Raw genomic sequence first — 17,886 nt, 5'->3', positions numbered from 1 at the left:
CCCGTCTCCCCGTCTGTCACAGACTATGGGTATAACACTGCCCGTCACCCCGTCTGTCGCAGACTATGGATATAACACTGCCCGTCTCCCCGTCTGTCACAGAGTGTGGGTATAACACTGCCCGTCTCCCCGTCTGCCACAGAGTGTGGGTATAACAATGCCCGTCTGTCACAGAGTGTGGGTATAACACTGCCCGTCTCCCCGTCTGTCACAGACTGTGGGTATAACACTGCCCGTCTCCCCGTCTGTCACAGACTGTGGGTGTAACACTGCCCGTCTCCCCGTCTGTCACAGAGTGTGGGTATAACACTGCCCGTCTCCCCGTCTGTCACAGACCATTGGTATAATAATGCCCGTCTCCCCGTCTGTCACAGACTGTGGGTATAACGCTGCCCGTCCCTCCGTCTGTCACTGAGTGTGGGTATAACACTGCCCGTCTCCCCGTCTGTCACAGAGTGTGGGTATAACACTGCCCGTCTGTCACAGACTGTGGGTATAACACTGCCCGTCTCCCCGTCTGTCACAGAGTGTGGGTATAACACTGCCCGTCTCCCCGTCAGTCACAGAGTGTGGGTATAACACTGCCCGTCTCTCCGTCTGTCACAGACTGTGGGTATAACACTGCCCGTCTCCCCATCTGTCACAAACTGTGGCTATAACGCTGCCCATCTCCCCGTCTGTCACTGTGTGTGGGTATAACACTGCCCGTCTGTCACAGAGTTTGGGTATAACACTGTCCGTCTCCCCGTCTGACACAGAGTGTGGGTATAACACTGCCCGTCGGTCACAGAGTGTGGGTATAACACTGCCCGTCTCCCCGTCTGTCACTGAGTGTGGGTATAACACTGTCTGTCTCCCCGTCTGATACAGAGTGTGGGTATAACACTGCCCGTCTGTCACAGAGTGTGGGTATAACAATGCCCGTCTCTCCGTCTGTCACAGAGTGTGGGTATAACACTGCCTGTCTCCCCATCTCTCACAGACTGTGGGTATAACAGTGCCCGTCTCCCCACCTGTCACAGAGTGTGGGTATAACACTGCCCGTCTCCTCGTCTGTCACAGACTGTGGGTATAACACTGCCCGTCTCCCCGTCTGTCACAGACTGTGGGTATAACACTGCCCGTCTCCCCGTCTGGCACAGAGTGTGGGTACAACACTGCCAGTCTCCCAGTCTGTCACAGAGTGTGGGTATAACACTGACTGTCTGTCACAGAGTGTGGGTATCACATTGCCCGTCTCCCCGTCTGTCACAGAGTGTGGGTATAACAATGCCCATCTCCCCGTCTGTCACAGACTGTGGGTGTAACACTGCCCGTCTCCCTGTCTGTCACAGACTGTGGGTATAACGCTGCCCGTCTCCCCGTCTGTCACAGACCATTGGTATTATACTGCCCGTCTCCCCGTCTGGCACAGACTGTGGGTATAACACAGCCCGTCTCCCCGTCTGTCACAGAGTGTGGGTATAACACTGTCCGTCTCCCCGTCTGTCACAGACTGTGGGTATAACACTGTCCGTCTCCCCGTCTGGCACAGACTGTGGGTATAACACTGCCCGTCTCCCCGTCTGTCACAGACTGTGGGTGTAACACTGCCCGTCTCCCCGTCTGTCACAGACTGTGGGTATAACACTGCCCGTCTCCCCGTCTGTCACAGACCATTGGTATAATACTGCCCGTCTCCCCGTCTGTCACAGACTGTGGGTATAACACTGTCCGTCTCCCCGTCTGGCACAGACTGTGGGTATAACACTGCCCATCTCCCCGTCTGTCACAGACTGTGGGTATAACACTGCCCGTCTCCCCGTCAGTCACAGACTGTGGGTATAACACTGCCCGTCTCCCCGTCTGTCACAGAGTGTGGGTATAACACTGCCCGTCTCCCCGTCGGTCACAGAGTGTGGGTATAACACTGTCCGTCTCCCCGTCAGTCACAGACTGTGGGTATAACACTGCCAGTCCCCCCGTCTCCCACAGACTGTGGGTATAAAACTGCCCGTCTCCCCGTCTGTCACAGACTGTGGGTATAACACTGTCCGTCTCCCCGTCTGTCACAGACTGTGGGTGTAACACTGCCCGTCTCCCCGTCTGTCACAGAGTGTGGGTATAACAATGCCCGTCTGTCACAGAGTGTGGGTATAACACTGCCCGTCTCACCGTCTGTCACAGAGTGTGGGTATAACACTGCCCGTCTCCCCGTCTGTCACAGACCATTGGTATAATAATGCCCGTCTCCCCGTCTGTCACAGACTGTGGGTATAACACTGCCCGTCTCCCCGTCTGTCACAGACTGTGGGTATAACGCTGCCCGTCCCTCCGTCTGTCACTGAGTGTGGGTATAACACTGCCCGTCTCCCCGTCTGTCACAGAGTGTGGGTATAACACTGCCCGTCTGTCACAGACTGTGGGTATAACACTGCCCGTCTCCCCGTCTGTCACAGAGTGTGGGTATAACACTGCCCGTCTCCCCATCTGTCACAGAGTGTGGGTATAACACTGCCCGTCTCTCCGTCTGTAACAGACTGTGGGTATAACACTGCCCGTCTCCCCGTCTGTCACAGACTGTGGGTATAACACTGCCCGTCTCCCCGTCTGTCACAAACTGTGGCTATAACGCTGCCCATCTCCCCGTCTGTCACTGTGTGTGGGTATAACACTGCCCGTCTGTCACAGAGTTTGGGTATAACACTGTCCGTCTCCCCGTCTGACACAGAGTGTGGGTATAACACTGCCCGTCTCCCCGTCTGTCACTGAGTGTGTGTATAACACTGTCAGTCTCCCCGTCTGATACAGAGTGTGGGTATAACACTGCCCGTCTGTCACAGAGTGTGGGTATAACAATGCCCGTCTCTCCGTCTGTCACAGAGTGTGGGTATAACACTGCCCATCTCCCCGTCTCTCACAGACTGTGGGTATAACAGTGCCCGTCTCCCCACCTGTCACAGACTGTGGGTATAACACTGCCCGTCTCCCCGTCTATCACAGACTGTGGGTATAACACTGCCCGTCTCCCCGTCTGTCACAGACTGTGGGTATAACAATGCCCGTCTCACCGTCTGGCACAGAGTGTGGGTACAACACTGCCAGTCTCCCAGTCTGTCACAGAGTGTGGGTATAACACTGACCGTCTGTCACAGGGTGTGGGTATAACACTGCCCGTCTCCCCGTCTGTCACAGAGTGTGGGTATAACAATGCCCATCTCCCCGTCTGTCACAGACTGTGGGTGTAACACTGCCCGTCTCCCTGTCTGTCACAGACTGTGGGTATAACGCTGCCCGTCTCCCCGTCTGTCACAGACCATTGGTATTATACTGCCCGTCTCCCCGTCTGTTACAGACTGTGGGTATAACACTGTCCGTCTCCCCGTCTGTCACAGACTGTGGGTATAATACTGTCCGTCTCCCCGTCTGGCACAGACTGTGGGTATAACACTGCCCGTCTCCCCGTCTGTCACAGACTGTGGGTGTAACACTGCCCGTCTCCCCGTCTGTCACAGACTGTGGGTATAACACTGCCCGTCTCCCCGTCTGTCACAGACCGTTGGTATAATACTGCCCGTCTCCCCGTCTGTCACAGACTGTGGGTATAACACTGTCCGTCTCCCCGTCTGGCACAGACTGTGGGTATAACACTGCCCATCTCCCCGTCTGTCACAGAGTGTGGGTATAACACTGTCCGTCTCCCCGTCTGTCACAGAGTGTGGGTATAACACTGCCCGTCTCCCCGTCAGTCACAGACTGTGGGTATAACACTGCCCGTCTCCCCGTCTGTCACAGAGTGTGGGTATAACACTGCCCGTCTGCCCGTCTGTCACAGAGTGTGGGTATAACACTGTCCTTCTCCCCGTCAGTCACAGACTGTGGGTATAACAGTGCCAGTCCCCCCGTCTCTCACAGACTGTGGGTATAAAACTGCCCGTCTCCCCGTCTGTCACAGACTGTGGTATAACACTGTCCTTCTCCCCGTCTGTCACAGACTGTGGGTATAACACTGCCCATCTCCCCGTCTGTCACAGAGTGTGGGTATAACACTGTCCGTCTCCCCGTCTGTCACAGAGTGTGGGTATAACACTGCCCGTCTCCCCGTCAGTCACAGACTGTGGGTATAACACTGCCCGTCTCCCCGTCTGTCACAGAGTGTGGGTATAACACTGCCCGTCTCCCCGTCTGTCACAGAGTGTGGGTATAACACTGTCCGTCTCCCCGTCAGTCACAGACTGTGGGTATAACAGTGCCAGTCCCCCCGTCTCTCACAGACTGTGGGTATAAAACTGCCCGTCTCCCCGTCTGTCACAGACTGTGGGTATAACACTGTCCGTCTCCCCGTCTGTCACAGACTGTGGGTATAACACTGCCCGTCTCCCCGTCTGTCACAGACTGTGGGTATAACACTGCCCGTCTCTCCGTCTGTCACAGACTGTGGGTATAACACTGCCCGTCTCCCCGTCTGTCACAGACTGTGGGTATAACAATGCCCGTCTCCCCGTCTGTCACAAACTGTGGCTATAACTCTGCCCATCTCCCCGTCTGTCACTGTGTGTGGGGATAACACTGCCCGTCTGTCACAGAGTTTGGGTATAACACTGTCCGACTCCCCGTCTGACACAGAGTGTGGGTATAACAATGCCCGTCTGTCAGAGTGTGGGTATAACACTGCCCGTCTCCCCGTCTGTCACTGAGTGTGGGTATAACACTGTCAGTCTCCCCGTCTGACACAGGGTGTGGGTATAACACTGCCCGTCTGTCACAGAGTGTGGGTATAACACTGCCCGTCTCCCCGTCTGTCACTGAGTGTGGGTATAACACTGTCAGTCTCCCCGTCTGACACAGAGTGTGGGTATAACACTGCCCGTCTGTCACAGAGTGTGGGTATAACACTGCCCGTCTCCCCGTCTGTCACAGAGTGTGGGTATAACACTGCCCGTCTCCCCGTCTGTCACAGACTGTGGGTGTAACACTGACCGTCTCCCCGTCTGTCACAGACTGTGCATATAACACTGCCCATCTCTCCGTCTGTCACAGAGTGTGGGGAGAACACTGCCCGTCTCCCCGTCTCTCACAAACTGTGGGGATAACACTGCCCGTCTCCCCATCTGTCACAGAGTGTGGGTATAACACTGCCCGTCACCCCGTCTGTCGCAGACTATGGGTATAACACTGCCCGTCTCCCCGTCTGTCACAGAGTGTGGGTATAACACTGCCCGTCTCCCCGTCTGCCACAGAGTGTGGGTATAACAATGCCCGTCTGTCACAGAGTGTGGGTATAACACTGCCCGTCTCCCCGTCTGTCACAGACTGTGGGTATAACACTGCCTGTCTCCCCGTCTGTCACAGACTGTGGGTGTAACACTGCCCGTCTCCCCGTCTGTCACAGACTGTGCATATAACGCTGCCCGTCTCCCCGTCTGTCACAGACCATTGGTATAATACTGCCCGTCTCCCCGTCTGTCACAGACTGTGGGTATAACACTGCCCGTCTCCCCGTCTGTCACAGACTGTGGGTATAACGCTGCCCGTCCCTCCGTCTGTCACTGAGTGTGGGTATAACACTGCCCGTCTCCCCGTCTGTCACAGAGTGTGGGTATAACACTGCCCGTCTGTCACAGACTGTGGGTATAACACTGCCCGTCTCCCCGTCTGTCACAGAGTGTGGGTATAACACTGCCCGTCTCCCCGTCAGTCACAGAGTGTGGGTATAACACTGCCCGTCTCTCCGTCTGTCACAGACTGTGGGTATAACACTGCCCGTCTCCCCGTCTGTCACAGACTGTGGGTATAACACTGTCCGTCTGTCACAGACTGTGGGTATAATACTGCCCGTCTCCCCGTCTGTCACAAACTGTGGCTATAACGCTGCCCATCTCCCCGTCTGTCACTGTGTGTGGGTATAACACTGCCCGTCTGTCACAGAGTTTGGGTATAACACTGTCTGTCTCCCCGTCTGACACAGAGTGTGGGTATAACACTGCCCGTCTGTCACAGAGTGTGGGTATAACACTGCCCGTCTCCCCGTCTGTCACTGAGTGTGGGTAAAACACTGTCTGTCTCACCGTCTGATACAGAGTGTGGGTATAACACTGCCCGTCTGTCACAGAGTGCGGGTATAACAATGCCCGTCTCTCCGTCTGTCACAGACTGTGGGTATAACACTGCCTGTCTCCCCGTCTCTCACAGACTGTGGGTATAACAATGCCCGTCTCCCCACCTGTCACAGAGTGTGGGTATAACACTGCCCGTCTCCCCGTCTGTCACAGACTGTGGGTATAACACTGCCCGTCTCCCCGTGTGTCACAGACTGTGGGTATAACACTGCCCGTCTCCCCGTCTGTCACAGACTGTGGGTATAACACTGCCCGTCTGTCACAGACTGTGGGTATAACACTGTCCGTCTCCCCGTCTGTCACAGACTGTGGGTATAACACTGCCCGTCTCCCCGTCTGTCACAGAGTGTGGGTATAACACTGTCCGTCTCCCCGTCTGTCACAGACTGTGGGTATAACACTGCCCGTCTGTCACAGACTGTGGGTATAACACTGTCCGTCTCCCCGTCTGTCACAGACTGTGGGTATAACACTGCCCGTCTCCCCGTCTGTCACAGAGTGTGGGTATAACACTGCCCGTCTGTCACAGACTGTGGGTATAACACTGTCCGTCTCCCCGTCTGTCACAGACTGTGGGTATAACACTGCCCGTCTCCCCGTCTGTCACAGAGTGTGGGTATAACACTGCCCGTCTGTCACAGACTGTGGGTATAACACTGTCCGTCTCCCCGTCTGTCACAGAGTGTGGGTATAACACTGTCCGTCTCCCCGTCTGTCACAGAGTGTGGGTATAACACTGCCCGTCTCCCCGTCTGTCACAGACTGTGGGTATAACACTGCCCGTCTCCCCGTCTTTCACAGACTGTGGGTATAACACTGCCCCTCTCCCCATCTGTCACAGAGTGTGGGTATAACACTGCCCGTCTGTCACAGAGTGTGGGTATAACACTGCCTGTCTCTCCGTCTGTCACAGAGTGTGGGTATAACACTGCCCGTCTCCCCGTCTGTCACAGAGTGTGGGTATAACACTGCCCGTCTCCCCGTCTGTCACAGACTGTGGGTATAACACTGCCCCTCTCCCCGTCTGTCACAGAGTGTGGGTATAACACTGCCCGTCTGTCACAGAGTATGGGTATAACACTGCCCGTCTGTCACAGATTTTGGGTATAACACTGCCTGTCTCCCCATCTCTCACAGACTGTGGGTATAACAGTGCCCGTCTCCCCGTCTGTCACAGAGTGTGGGTATAACACTGCCCGTCTCCCCGTCTGTCACAGACTGTGGGTATAACACTGCCCGTCTCCCCGTCTGTCACAGACTGTGGGTATAACAGTGCCCGTCTCCCCACCTGTCACAGACTGTGGGTATAACACTGCCCGTCTCCCCGTCTGTCACAGACTGTGGGTATAACACTGCCCGTCTCCCCGTCTGTAACAGACTGTGGGTATAACACTGCCCGTCTCCCCGTCTGTCACAGAGTGTGGGTATAACACTGCCCGTCTGTCACAGACTGTGGGTATAACACTGCCCGTCTCCCCGTCTGTCACAGACTGTGGGTATAACACTGCCCGTCTCCCCGTCTGTCACAGACTGTGGGTATAACACTGCCCGTCTCCCCGTCTGTAACAGACTGTGGGTATAACACTGCCCGTCTCCCCGTGTCTCACAGGGTTAGTTGTTTCCTCTCAGGCAGCTCCCCATTTCTCATTGTCGGTGACCCGTTGAACCTGAAAAGGAAGGAGCTGGGTTGAAAAGCCCACTGTTGAGCGTTAGACTGACATGTCATTCTGAATGGGATTTTGTTACTAGCCCTACACTGTACCTTGTCTTGGCTCCATACCCAGGAGGTTGAAGGGTCTCTTCATGAAGTGAAACGGTTCCTCGGAGTTTCGGAAGCTTTCCCACTGCTCAGGATGGGTGTTGATGGATCTACAGAGCAGGGCAAAGCAGCTCAGCTGAGTATTGATGTAGAGGCACTGTTTCCACATGTTCTCCGTCATCCACTGGGCATTGGGACCCTGTTCAAACCACGTGTCCCCTCCTTCAAACAGAGGAAAAGGGATCGTGAACTGATTGGACCAATTCCAACTCCCCTTAACCAACTCCAGCATTCAAAACCAAGTCTCAGCATGAACACCAGACGGTAAAACACAGAGCATTCAACTGGACACTATCTCCCTCCGGGATGTGCAGTAAAGGGTTAATCGCTCCACCAGCTCCCTCCGGGAGTGGACAGTAAAGGGTTAACCTCTCCTCCAGCTCCCTCTGGGAATGGACAGTAAAGGGTTAATCGCTCCCTCTGGGAATGGGAAGAAAAGGGTTAATCACTCCCCCAGCTCCCACCGGGAATGGACAGTAAAGGGTTAATCACTCCCCCAGCTCCCTCCGGGAATGGACAGTAAAGGGTTAATCGCACCCTCTGGGAATGGGAAGAAAAGGGTTAATCACACCCCCAGCTCCCTCCGGCAATGGATAATAAAGGGTTAATCACTGCCCCACCTCCCCCCTGGGAATGGACAGTAAAGGGTTAATCGCACCCTCTGGGAATGGGAAGAAAAGGGTTAATCACTCCCCCAGCTCCCACCGGGAATGGACAGTAAAGGGTTAATCACTCCCCCAGCTCCCTCCGGGAATGGACAGTAAAGGGTTAATCGCTCCCTCTGGGAATGGGAAGAAAAGGGTTAATCACTCCCCCAGCTCCCTCCGGGAATGGACAGTAAAGGGTTAATCAATCCCCCAGTTCCCTCCGGGAATGGACAGTAAAGGGTTAATCACTCCCCCAGCTCCCTACAGGAATGGACAGTAAAGGGTTAATCAATCCCCCAGTTCCCTCCGGGAATGGACAGTAAAGGGTTAATCACTCCCCCTGGTCCCCACAGGAATGGACAATAAAGGGTTAATCACTGCCCCACCTCCCCCCGGGAATGGACAGTAAAGGGTTTATCACACCCCCAGCTCCCTCCGCGAATGGACAGTAAAGGGTTATTCACTGCCCCAGCTCCATCCGGGAATGGACAGTAAAGGGTTAAACAATCCTCCAGCAACCTCCAGGAATGGACAGTAAAGGGTTAATCACTGCCACAGCTCCCTCCGGGAATGGACAGTAAAGGGTTAATCACTGCCACAGCTCCCTCCGGGATTGGACAGTAAAGGGTTAATCACTGCCCCAGCTCCCTCCGGGATTGGACAGTAAAGGGTTAATCACTGCCCCAGCTCCCTCCGGGAATGGTCAGAAAAGGGTTAAACAATCCTCCAGCTACCTCCTGGAATGGACAGTAAAGGGTTAATCACTGCCACAGCTCCCTCCGGGAATGGACAGTAAAGGGTTAATCACTCCCCCAGCTCCCCCCGGGAATGGACAGTAAAGGGTTAATCACTGCCACAGCTCCCTCCGGGAATGGACAGTAAAAGGTTAATCACTGCCACAGCTCCCTCCGGGATTAGACAGTAAAGGGTTAATCACTGCCCCAGCTCCCTCCGGGAATGGACAGTAAAGGGTTAATCACTGCCCCAGCTCCCCCCCCCCCCCCGGGAATGGACAGTAAAGGGTTAATCACTCCCCCAGCTCCCTCCGGGAATGGACAGTAAAGGGTTAATCACTGCCTCAGCTCCCCCCGGGAATGGACAGTAAAGGGTTAATCACTGCCCCAGATCCCCCCGGGAATGGACAGTAAAGGGTTAATCACTGCTCCAGCTCCCTCCGGGAATTGACAGTAAAGGGTTTATCACTCCCCCAGCTCCCTCCAGGAATGGACAGTAAAGGGTTAATCGCTCCTTCCGGGAATGGACAGTAAAGGCTTAATCACTCCCCCAGCTCCCACCGGGAATGGACAGTAGAGTGTTAATCACTCCCCCTGGTCCCCACAGGAATGGACAGTAAAGGGTTAATCAATCCCCCAGCTCCCTCCGGGAATGTATAATAAAGGGTTAATCGCTCCAGCTCCCTCTGGGAATGGGCAGAAAAGGGTTAATCACTCCCCCAGCTCCCCGTGGGAATGGACAGTAAAGGGTTAACCAGTCACCCACCTCCCTCCGGGATTGGACAGTAAAGGGTTAATCATTCCTCCAGCTTCCTCCGGGATTGGACAGTAAAGTGTTCATCGCTACCCTACCTCCCTCGGGAAATGGACAGTAAAGGGTTAATCATTCCCCCAGCTTCCTCCGGGAATGGACAGTAAAGGTTTAATCGCTACCCCAGCTCCCTCCGGGAATGGACTGTAAAGGGTTAATCACTGCCTCAGCTCCCCCCGGGAATGGACAGTAAAGGGTTAATCACTGCCCCAGATCCCCCCGGGAATGGACAGTAAAGGGTTAATCACTGCTCCAGCTCCCTCCGGGAATTGACAGTAAAGGGTTTATCACTCCCCCAGCTCCCTCCAGGAATGGACAGTAAAGGGTTAATCGCTCCTTCCGGGAATGGACAGTAAAGGCTTAATCACTCCCCCAGCTCCCACCGGGAATGGACAGTAGAGTGTTAATCACTCCCCCTGGTCCCGACAGGAATGGACAGTACAGGGTTAATCACTCCCCCAGCTCCCTCCGGGAATGTATAATAAAGGGTTAATCACTCCCCCAGCTTCCTCTGGGAATGGGCAGTAAAGGGTTAATCACTCCCCCAGCTCCCCGTGGGAATGGACAGTAAAGGGTTAACCAGTCCCCCACCTCCCTCCGAGAATGGACAGTAAAGGGATAATCATTCCTCCAGCTTTCTCCGGGATTGGACAGTAAAGTGTTCATCGCTACCCTACCTCCCTCCGGGAATGGACAGTAAAGGGTTAATCATTCCCCCAGCTCACTCCGGGAATGGACAGTAAAGGGTTAATCGCTCCCTCTGGGAATGGGAAGAAAAGGGTTAATCACTCCCCCAGCTCCCTCCGGGAATGGACAGTAAAGGGTTAATCACTCCCCCAGTTCCCTCCGGGAATGGACACTAAAGGGTTAATCGCACCCTTTGGGAATGGGAAGAAAAGGGTTAATCAATCCTCCAGCTCCCTCCGGGAATGGATAATAAAGGGTTAATCACTGCCCCACCTCCCCCCTGGGAATGGACAGTAAAGGGTTAATCGCACCCTCTGGGAATGGGAAGAAAAGGGTTAATCACACCCCCAGCTCCCTCCGGCAATGGATAATAAAGGGTTAATCACTGCCCCACCTCCCCCCTGGGAATGGACAGTAAAGGGTTAATCGCACCCTCTGGGAATGGGAAGAAAAGGGTTAATCACTCCCCCAGCTCCCACCGGGAATGGACAGTAAAGGGTTAATCACTCCCCCAGCTCCCTCCGGGAATGGACAGTAAAGGGTTAATCGCTCCCTCTGGGAATGGGAAGAAAAGGGTTAATCACTCCCCCAGCTCCCTCCGGGAATGGACAGTAAAGGGTTAATCAATCCCCCAGTTCCCTCCGGGAATGGACAGTAAAGGGTTAATCACTCCCCCAGCTCCCTACAGGAATGGACAGTAAAGGGTTAATCAATCCCCCAGTTCCCTCCGGGAATGGACAGTAAAGGGTTAATCACTCCCCCTGGTCCCCACAGGAATGGACAATAAAGGGTTAATCACTGCCCCACCTCCCCCCGGGAATGGACAGTAAAGGGTTTATCACACCCCCAGCTCCCTCCGCGAATGGACAGTAAAGGGTTATTCACTGCCCCAGCTCCATCCGGGAATGGACAGTAAAGGGTTAAACAATCCTCCAGCAACCTCCAGGAATGGACAGTAAAGGGTTAATCACTGCCACAGCTCCCTCCGGGAATGGACAGTAAAGGGTTAATCACTGCCACAGCTCCCTCCGGGATTGGACAGTAAAGGGTTAATCACTGCCCCAGCTCCCTCCGGGATTGGACAGTAAAGGGTTAATCACTGCCCCAGCTCCCTCCGGGAATGGTCAGAAAAGGGTTAAACAATCCTCCAGCTACCTCCTGGAATGGACAGTAAAGGGTTAATCACTGCCACAGCTCCCTCCGGGAATGGACAGTAAAGGGTTAATCACTCCCCCAGCTCCCCCCGGGAATGGACAGTAAAGGGTTAATCACTGCCACAGCTCCCTCCGGGAATGGACAGTAAAAGGTTAATCACTGCCACAGCTCCCTCCGGGATTAGACAGTAAAGGGTTAATCACTGCCCCAGCTCCCTCCGGGAATGGACAGTAAAGGGTTAATCACTGCCCCAGCTCCCCCCCCCCCCCCCCCCGGGAATGGACAGTAAAGGGTTAATCACTCCCCCAGCTCCCTCCGGGAATGGACAGTAAAGGGTTAATCACTGCCTCAGCTCCCCCCGGGAATGGACAGTAAAGGGTTAATCACTGCCCCAGATCCCCCCGGGAATGGACAGTAAAGGGTTAATCACTGCTCCAGCTCCCTCCGGGAATTGACAGTAAAGGGTTTATCACTCCCCCAGCTCCCTCCAGGAATGGACAGTAAAGGGTTAATCGCTCCTTCCGGGAATGGACAGTAAAGGCTTAATCACTCCCCCAGCTCCCACCGGGAATGGACAGTAGAGTGTTAATCACTCCCCCTGGTCCCCACAGGAATGGACAGTAAAGGGTTAATCAATCCCCCAGCTCCCTCCGGGAATGTATAATAAAGGGTTAATCGCTCCAGCTCCCTCTGGGAATGGGCAGAAAAGGGTTAATCACTCCCCCAGCTCCCCGTGGGAATGGACAGTAAAGGGTTAACCAGTCACCCACCTCCCTCCGGGATTGGACAGTAAAGGGTTAATCATTCCTCCAGCTTCCTCCGGGATTGGACAGTAAAGTGTTCATCGCTACCCTACCTCCCTCGGGAAATGGACAGTAAAGGGTTAATCATTCCCCCAGCTTCCTCCGGGAATGGACAGTAAAGGGTTCATCGCTACCCCAGCTCCCTCCGGGAATGGACTGTAAAGGGTTAATCACTGCCTCAGCTCCCCCCGGGAATGGACAGTAAAGGGTTAATCACTGCCCCAGATCCCCCCGGGAATGGACAGTAAAGGGTTAATCACTGCTCCAGCTCCCTCCGGGAATTGACAGTAAAGGGTTTATCACTCCCCCAGCTCCCTCCAGGAATGGACAGTAAAGGGTTAATCGCTCCTTCCGGGAATGGACAGTAAAGGCTTAATCACTCCCCCAGCTCCCACCGGGAATGGACAGTAGAGTGTTAATCACTCCCCCTGGTCCCGACAGGAATGGACAGTACAGGGTTAATCACTCCCCCAGCTCCCTCCGGGAATGTATAATAAAGGGTTAATCACTCCCCCAGCTTCCTCTGGGAATGGGCAGTAAAGGGTTAATCACTCCCCCAGCTCCCCGTGGGAATGGACAGTAAAGGGTTAACCAGTCCCCCACCTCCCTCCGAGAATGGACAGTAAAGGGATAATCATTCCTCCAGCTTTCTCCGGGATTGGACAGTAAAGTGTTCATCGCTACCCTACCTCCCTCCGGGAATGGACAGTAAAGGGTTAATCATTCCCCCAGCTCACTCCGGGAATGGACAGTAAAGGGTTAATCGCTCCCTCTGGGAATGGGAAGAAAAGGGTTAATCACTCCCCCAGCTCCCTCCGGGAATGGACAGTAAAGGGTTAATCACTCCCCCAGTTCCCTCCGGGAATGGACACTAAAGGGTTAATCGCACCCTTTGGGAATGGGAAGAAAAGGGTTAATCAATCCTCCAGCTCCCTCCGGGAATGGATAATAAAGGGTTAATCACTGCCCCACCTCCCCCCTGGGAATGGACAGTAAAGGGTTAATCACTGCCCCAGCTCCCTCCGGGAATGGACAGTAAGGGGTTAATCACTGCCCCAGATCCCCCTGGGAATGGACAGTAAAGGGTTAATCACTGCCCCAGCTCCCTCCGGGAATGGACAGTAAAGGGTTAATCACTGCCCCACCTCCCCCCTGGGAATGGACAGTAAAGGGTTAATCACTGCCCCAGCTCCCTCCGGGAATGGACAGTAAGGGGTTATTCACTGCCCCAGATCCCCCTGGGAATGGACAGTAAAGGGTTTATCGCTCCCCCAGCTCCCTCCGGGAATGGACAGTAAAGGGTTAATCACTGCCACAGCTCCCTCCGGGAATGGACAGTAAAGGGTTAATCACTGCCCCAGCTCCCTCCGTGATTGGACAGTAAAGGGTTTATCGCTCCCCCAGCTCCCTCCGGGAATGGACAGTAAAGGGTTAATCACTGCCCCAGCTCCCCCCGGGAATGGACAGTAAAGGGTTAATCACTGCCCCAGATCCCCCTGGGAATGGACAGAAAAGGCTTAATCACTGCCACAGCTCCCTCCGTGATTGGACAGTAAAGGGTTTATCGCTCCCCCAGCTCCCTCCGGGAATGGACAGTAAAGGGTTAATCACTGCCACAGCTCCCTCCGGGAATGGACAGTAAAGGGTTAATCACTGCCTCAGCTCCCTCCGGGAATGGACAGTAAAGGGTTAATCACTGCCCCAGCTCCCCCCCCGGGAATGGACAGTAAAGGGTTAATCACTGCCACAGCTCCCCCCGGGAATGGACAGTAAAGGGTTAATCACTGCCCCAGATCCCCCTGGGAATGGACAGAAAAGGCTTAATCATTGCCACAGCTCCCTCCGTGATTGGACAGTAAAGGGTTTATCACTCCCCCAGCTCCCTCCGGGAATGGACAGGAAAGGGTTAATCACTGCCCCAGCTCCCTCCGGGAATGGACAGTAAAGGGTTAATCACTGCCCCAGATTCCCCCCGGGAATGGACAGTAAAGGGTTAATCACTGCTCCAGCTCCCTCCGGGAATTGACAGTAAAGGGTTTATCATTCCCCCAGCTCCCTCCGGGATTGGACAGTAAAGGGTTTATCACTCCCCCAGCTCCCTCCAGGAATGGACAGTAAAGGGTTAATCGCTCCTTCCGGGAATGGACAGTAAAGGGTTAATCAATCCCCCAGCTCCCTCCGGGAATGTTTAATAAAGGGTTAATCGCTCCCCCAGCTCCCTCTGGGAATGGGCAGAAAAGGGTTAATCACGCCCCCAGCTCCCCGTGGGAATGGACAGTAAAGGGTTAACCAGTCACCCACCTCCCTCCGGGATTGGACAGTAAAGGGTTAATCATTCCTCCAGCTTCCTCCGGGATTGGACAGTAAAGTGTTCATCGCTACCCTACCTCCCTCGGGAAATGGACAGTAAAGGGTTAATCATTCCCCCAGCTTCCTCCGGGAATGGACAGTAAAGGGTTCATCGCTACCCCAGCTCCCTCCGGGATTGGACAGTAAAGGGTTAATCACTCCCCCAGCTCCCTCCGGGAATGGACAGTAAAGGGTTAATCACTGCCCCAGCTCCCCCCGGGAATGGACAGTAAAGGGTTAATCACTGCCCCAGATTCCCCCCGGGAATGGACAGTAAAGGGTTAATCACTGCTCCAGCTCCCTCCGGGAATGGACAGTAAAGGGTTAATCACTGCCCCAGCTCCCTCCGGGATTGGACAGGAAAGGGTTTATCATTCCCCCAGCTCCCTCCGGGAATGGACAGTAAAGGGTTAATCACTCCCCCAGCTCCCTACAGGAATGGACAGTAAAGGGTTAATCGCTCCCTCCGGGAATGGACTGTAAAGGCTTAATCACTCCCCCAGCTCCCACCGGGAATGGACAGTGGAGTGTTAATCACTCCCCCTGGTCCCCACAGGAATGTATAATAAAGGGTTAATCACTCGCCCAGCTTCCTCTGGGAATGGGCAGCAAAGGGTTAATCACTCCCTCAGCTCCCCGTGGGAATGGACAGTAAAGGGTTAACCAGTCCCCCACCTCCCTCCGAGAATGGACAGTAAAGGGTTAATCATTCCTCCAGCTTCCTCCGGGATTGGACAGTAAAGTGTTCATCGCTACCCTACCTCCCTCCGGGAATGGACAGTAAAGGGTTAATCATTTCCCCAGCTCACTCCGGGAATGGACAGTAAAGGGTTAATCGCTCCCTCTGGGAATGTGAAGAAAAGGGTTAATCACTCCCCCAGCTCCCTCCGGGAATGGACAGTAAAGGGTTAATCACTCCCCCAGTTCCCTCCGGGAATGGACAGTAAAGGGTTAATCGCACCCTTTGGGAATGGGAAGAAAAGGTTAATCACTCCCCCAGCTCCCTCCGGGAATGGATAATAAAGGGTTAATCACTGCCCCACCTCCCCCCCCCGGCAATGGACAGCAAAGGGTTAATCACTGCCCCAGCTCCCTCCGGGAATGGACAGTAAGGGGTTAATCACTGCCCCAGATCCCCCTGGGAATGGACAGTAAAGGCTTAATCACTGCCACAGCTCCCTCCGGGAATGGACAGTAAAGGGTTAATCACTGCCCCAGCTCCCTCCGTGATTGGACAGTAAAGGGTTTATCGCTCCCCCAGCTCCCTCCGGGAATGGACAGTAAAGGGTTAATCACTGCCCCAGCTCCCCCCGGGAATGGACAGTAAAGGGTTAATCACTGCCCCAGATCCCCCCGGGAATGGACAGTAAAGGGTTAATCACTGCTCCAGCTCCCTCCAGGAATGGACAGTAAAGGGTTAATCACTGCCCCACCCCCCTCCGGGATTGGACAGTAAAGGGTTAATCACTCCCCCAGCTTCCTCCAGGAATGGACAGTAAAGGGTTAATCGCTCCCTCCGGGAATGGGCAGTAAAGGGTTAGCCAGTCCCCCACCTCCCTCCGAGAATGGACAGTAAAGGGTTAATCATTCCTCCAGCTTACTCCGGGATTTGACAGTAAAGGGTTAATCATTCCTCCAGCTTCCTCCGGGATTGGACAGTAAAGGGTTAATCACTGCCTCAGCTCCCTCCGGGAATGGACAGTAAAGGGTTAATCACTGCCCCAGCTCCCCCCCCGGGAATGGACAGTAAAGGGTTAATCACTGCCACAGCTCCCCCCGGGAATGGACAGTAAAGGGTTAATCACTGCCCCAGATCCCCCTGGGAATGGACAGAAAAGGCTTAATCATTGCCACAGCTCCCTCCGTGATTGGACAGTAAAGGGTTTATCACTCCCCCAGCTCCCTCCGGGAATGGACAGGAAAGGGTTAATCACTGCCCCAGCTCCCTCCGGGAATGGACAGTAAAGGGTTAATCACTGCCCCAGATTCCCCCCGGGAATGGACAGTAAAGGGTTAATCACTGCTCCAGCTCCCTCCGGGAATTGACAGTAAAGGGTTTATCATTCCCCCAGCTCCCTCCGGGATTGGACAGTAAAGGGTTTATCACTCCCCCAGCTCCCTCCAGGAATGGACAGTAAAGGGTTAATCGCTCCTTCCGGGAATGGACAGTAAAGGGTTAATCAATCCCCCAGCTCCCTCCGGGAATGTTTAATAAAGGGTTAATCGCTCCCCCAGCTCCCTCTGGGAATGGGCAGAAAAGGGTTAATCACGCCCCCAGCTCCCCGTGGGAATGGACAGTAAAGGGTTAACCAGTCACCCACCTCCCTCCGGGATTGGACAGTAAAGGGTTAATCATTCCTCCAGCTTCCTCCGGGATTGGACAGTAAAGTGTTCATTGCTACCCTACCTCCCTCGGGAAATGGACAGTAAAGGGTTAATCATTCCCCCAGCTTCCTCCGGGAATGGACAGTAAAGGGTTCATCGCTACCCCAGCTCCCTCCGGGATTGGACAGTAAAGGGTTAATCACTCCCCCAGCTCCCTCCGGGAATGGACAGTAAAGGGTTAATCACTGCCCCAGCTCCCCCCGGGAATGGACAGTAAAGGGTTAATCACTGCCCCAGATTCCCCCCGGGAATGGACAGTAAAGGGTTAATCACTGCTCCAGCTCCCTCCGGGAATGGACAGTAAAGGGTTAATCACTGCCCCAGCTCCCTCCGGGAATGGACAGGAAAGGGTTTATCATTCCCCCAGCTCCCTCCGGGAATGGACAGTAAAGGGTTAA

At 54.4% G+C, this 17,886-nt stretch overlaps 1 protein-coding gene across 1 annotated transcript in view; it reads right to left on the bottom strand.

Moving 5' to 3' along the window:
• The window catches only part of LOC122540190 (dynein axonemal heavy chain 6-like), a 1,075,999-nt gene that overhangs the window by 169,549 nt on the left and 888,564 nt on the right, over positions 1-17,886 (bottom strand). Inside the window, exon 65 of the mRNA XM_087984706.1 lies at positions 7,861-8,079. Coding sequence (XP_087840832.1) covers positions 7,861-8,079 — 219 coding nt within the window. The remainder of the gene's footprint in view (positions 1-7,860; positions 8,080-17,886) is intronic.

This window comes from Chiloscyllium plagiosum, unplaced genomic scaffold, assembly GCF_037043375.1.
Source record: "Chiloscyllium plagiosum isolate Xiang-an unplaced genomic scaffold, Cpla_swu_hap1 HiC_scaffold_3, whole genome shotgun sequence".
In the NCBI taxonomy this organism is placed as follows: Eukaryota; Metazoa; Chordata; class Chondrichthyes; order Orectolobiformes; family Hemiscylliidae; genus Chiloscyllium; species Chiloscyllium plagiosum.
The sequence above is the reverse complement of the archived record's forward strand: the minus strand, read 5'-3'. Positions and strand labels throughout refer to the sequence as shown.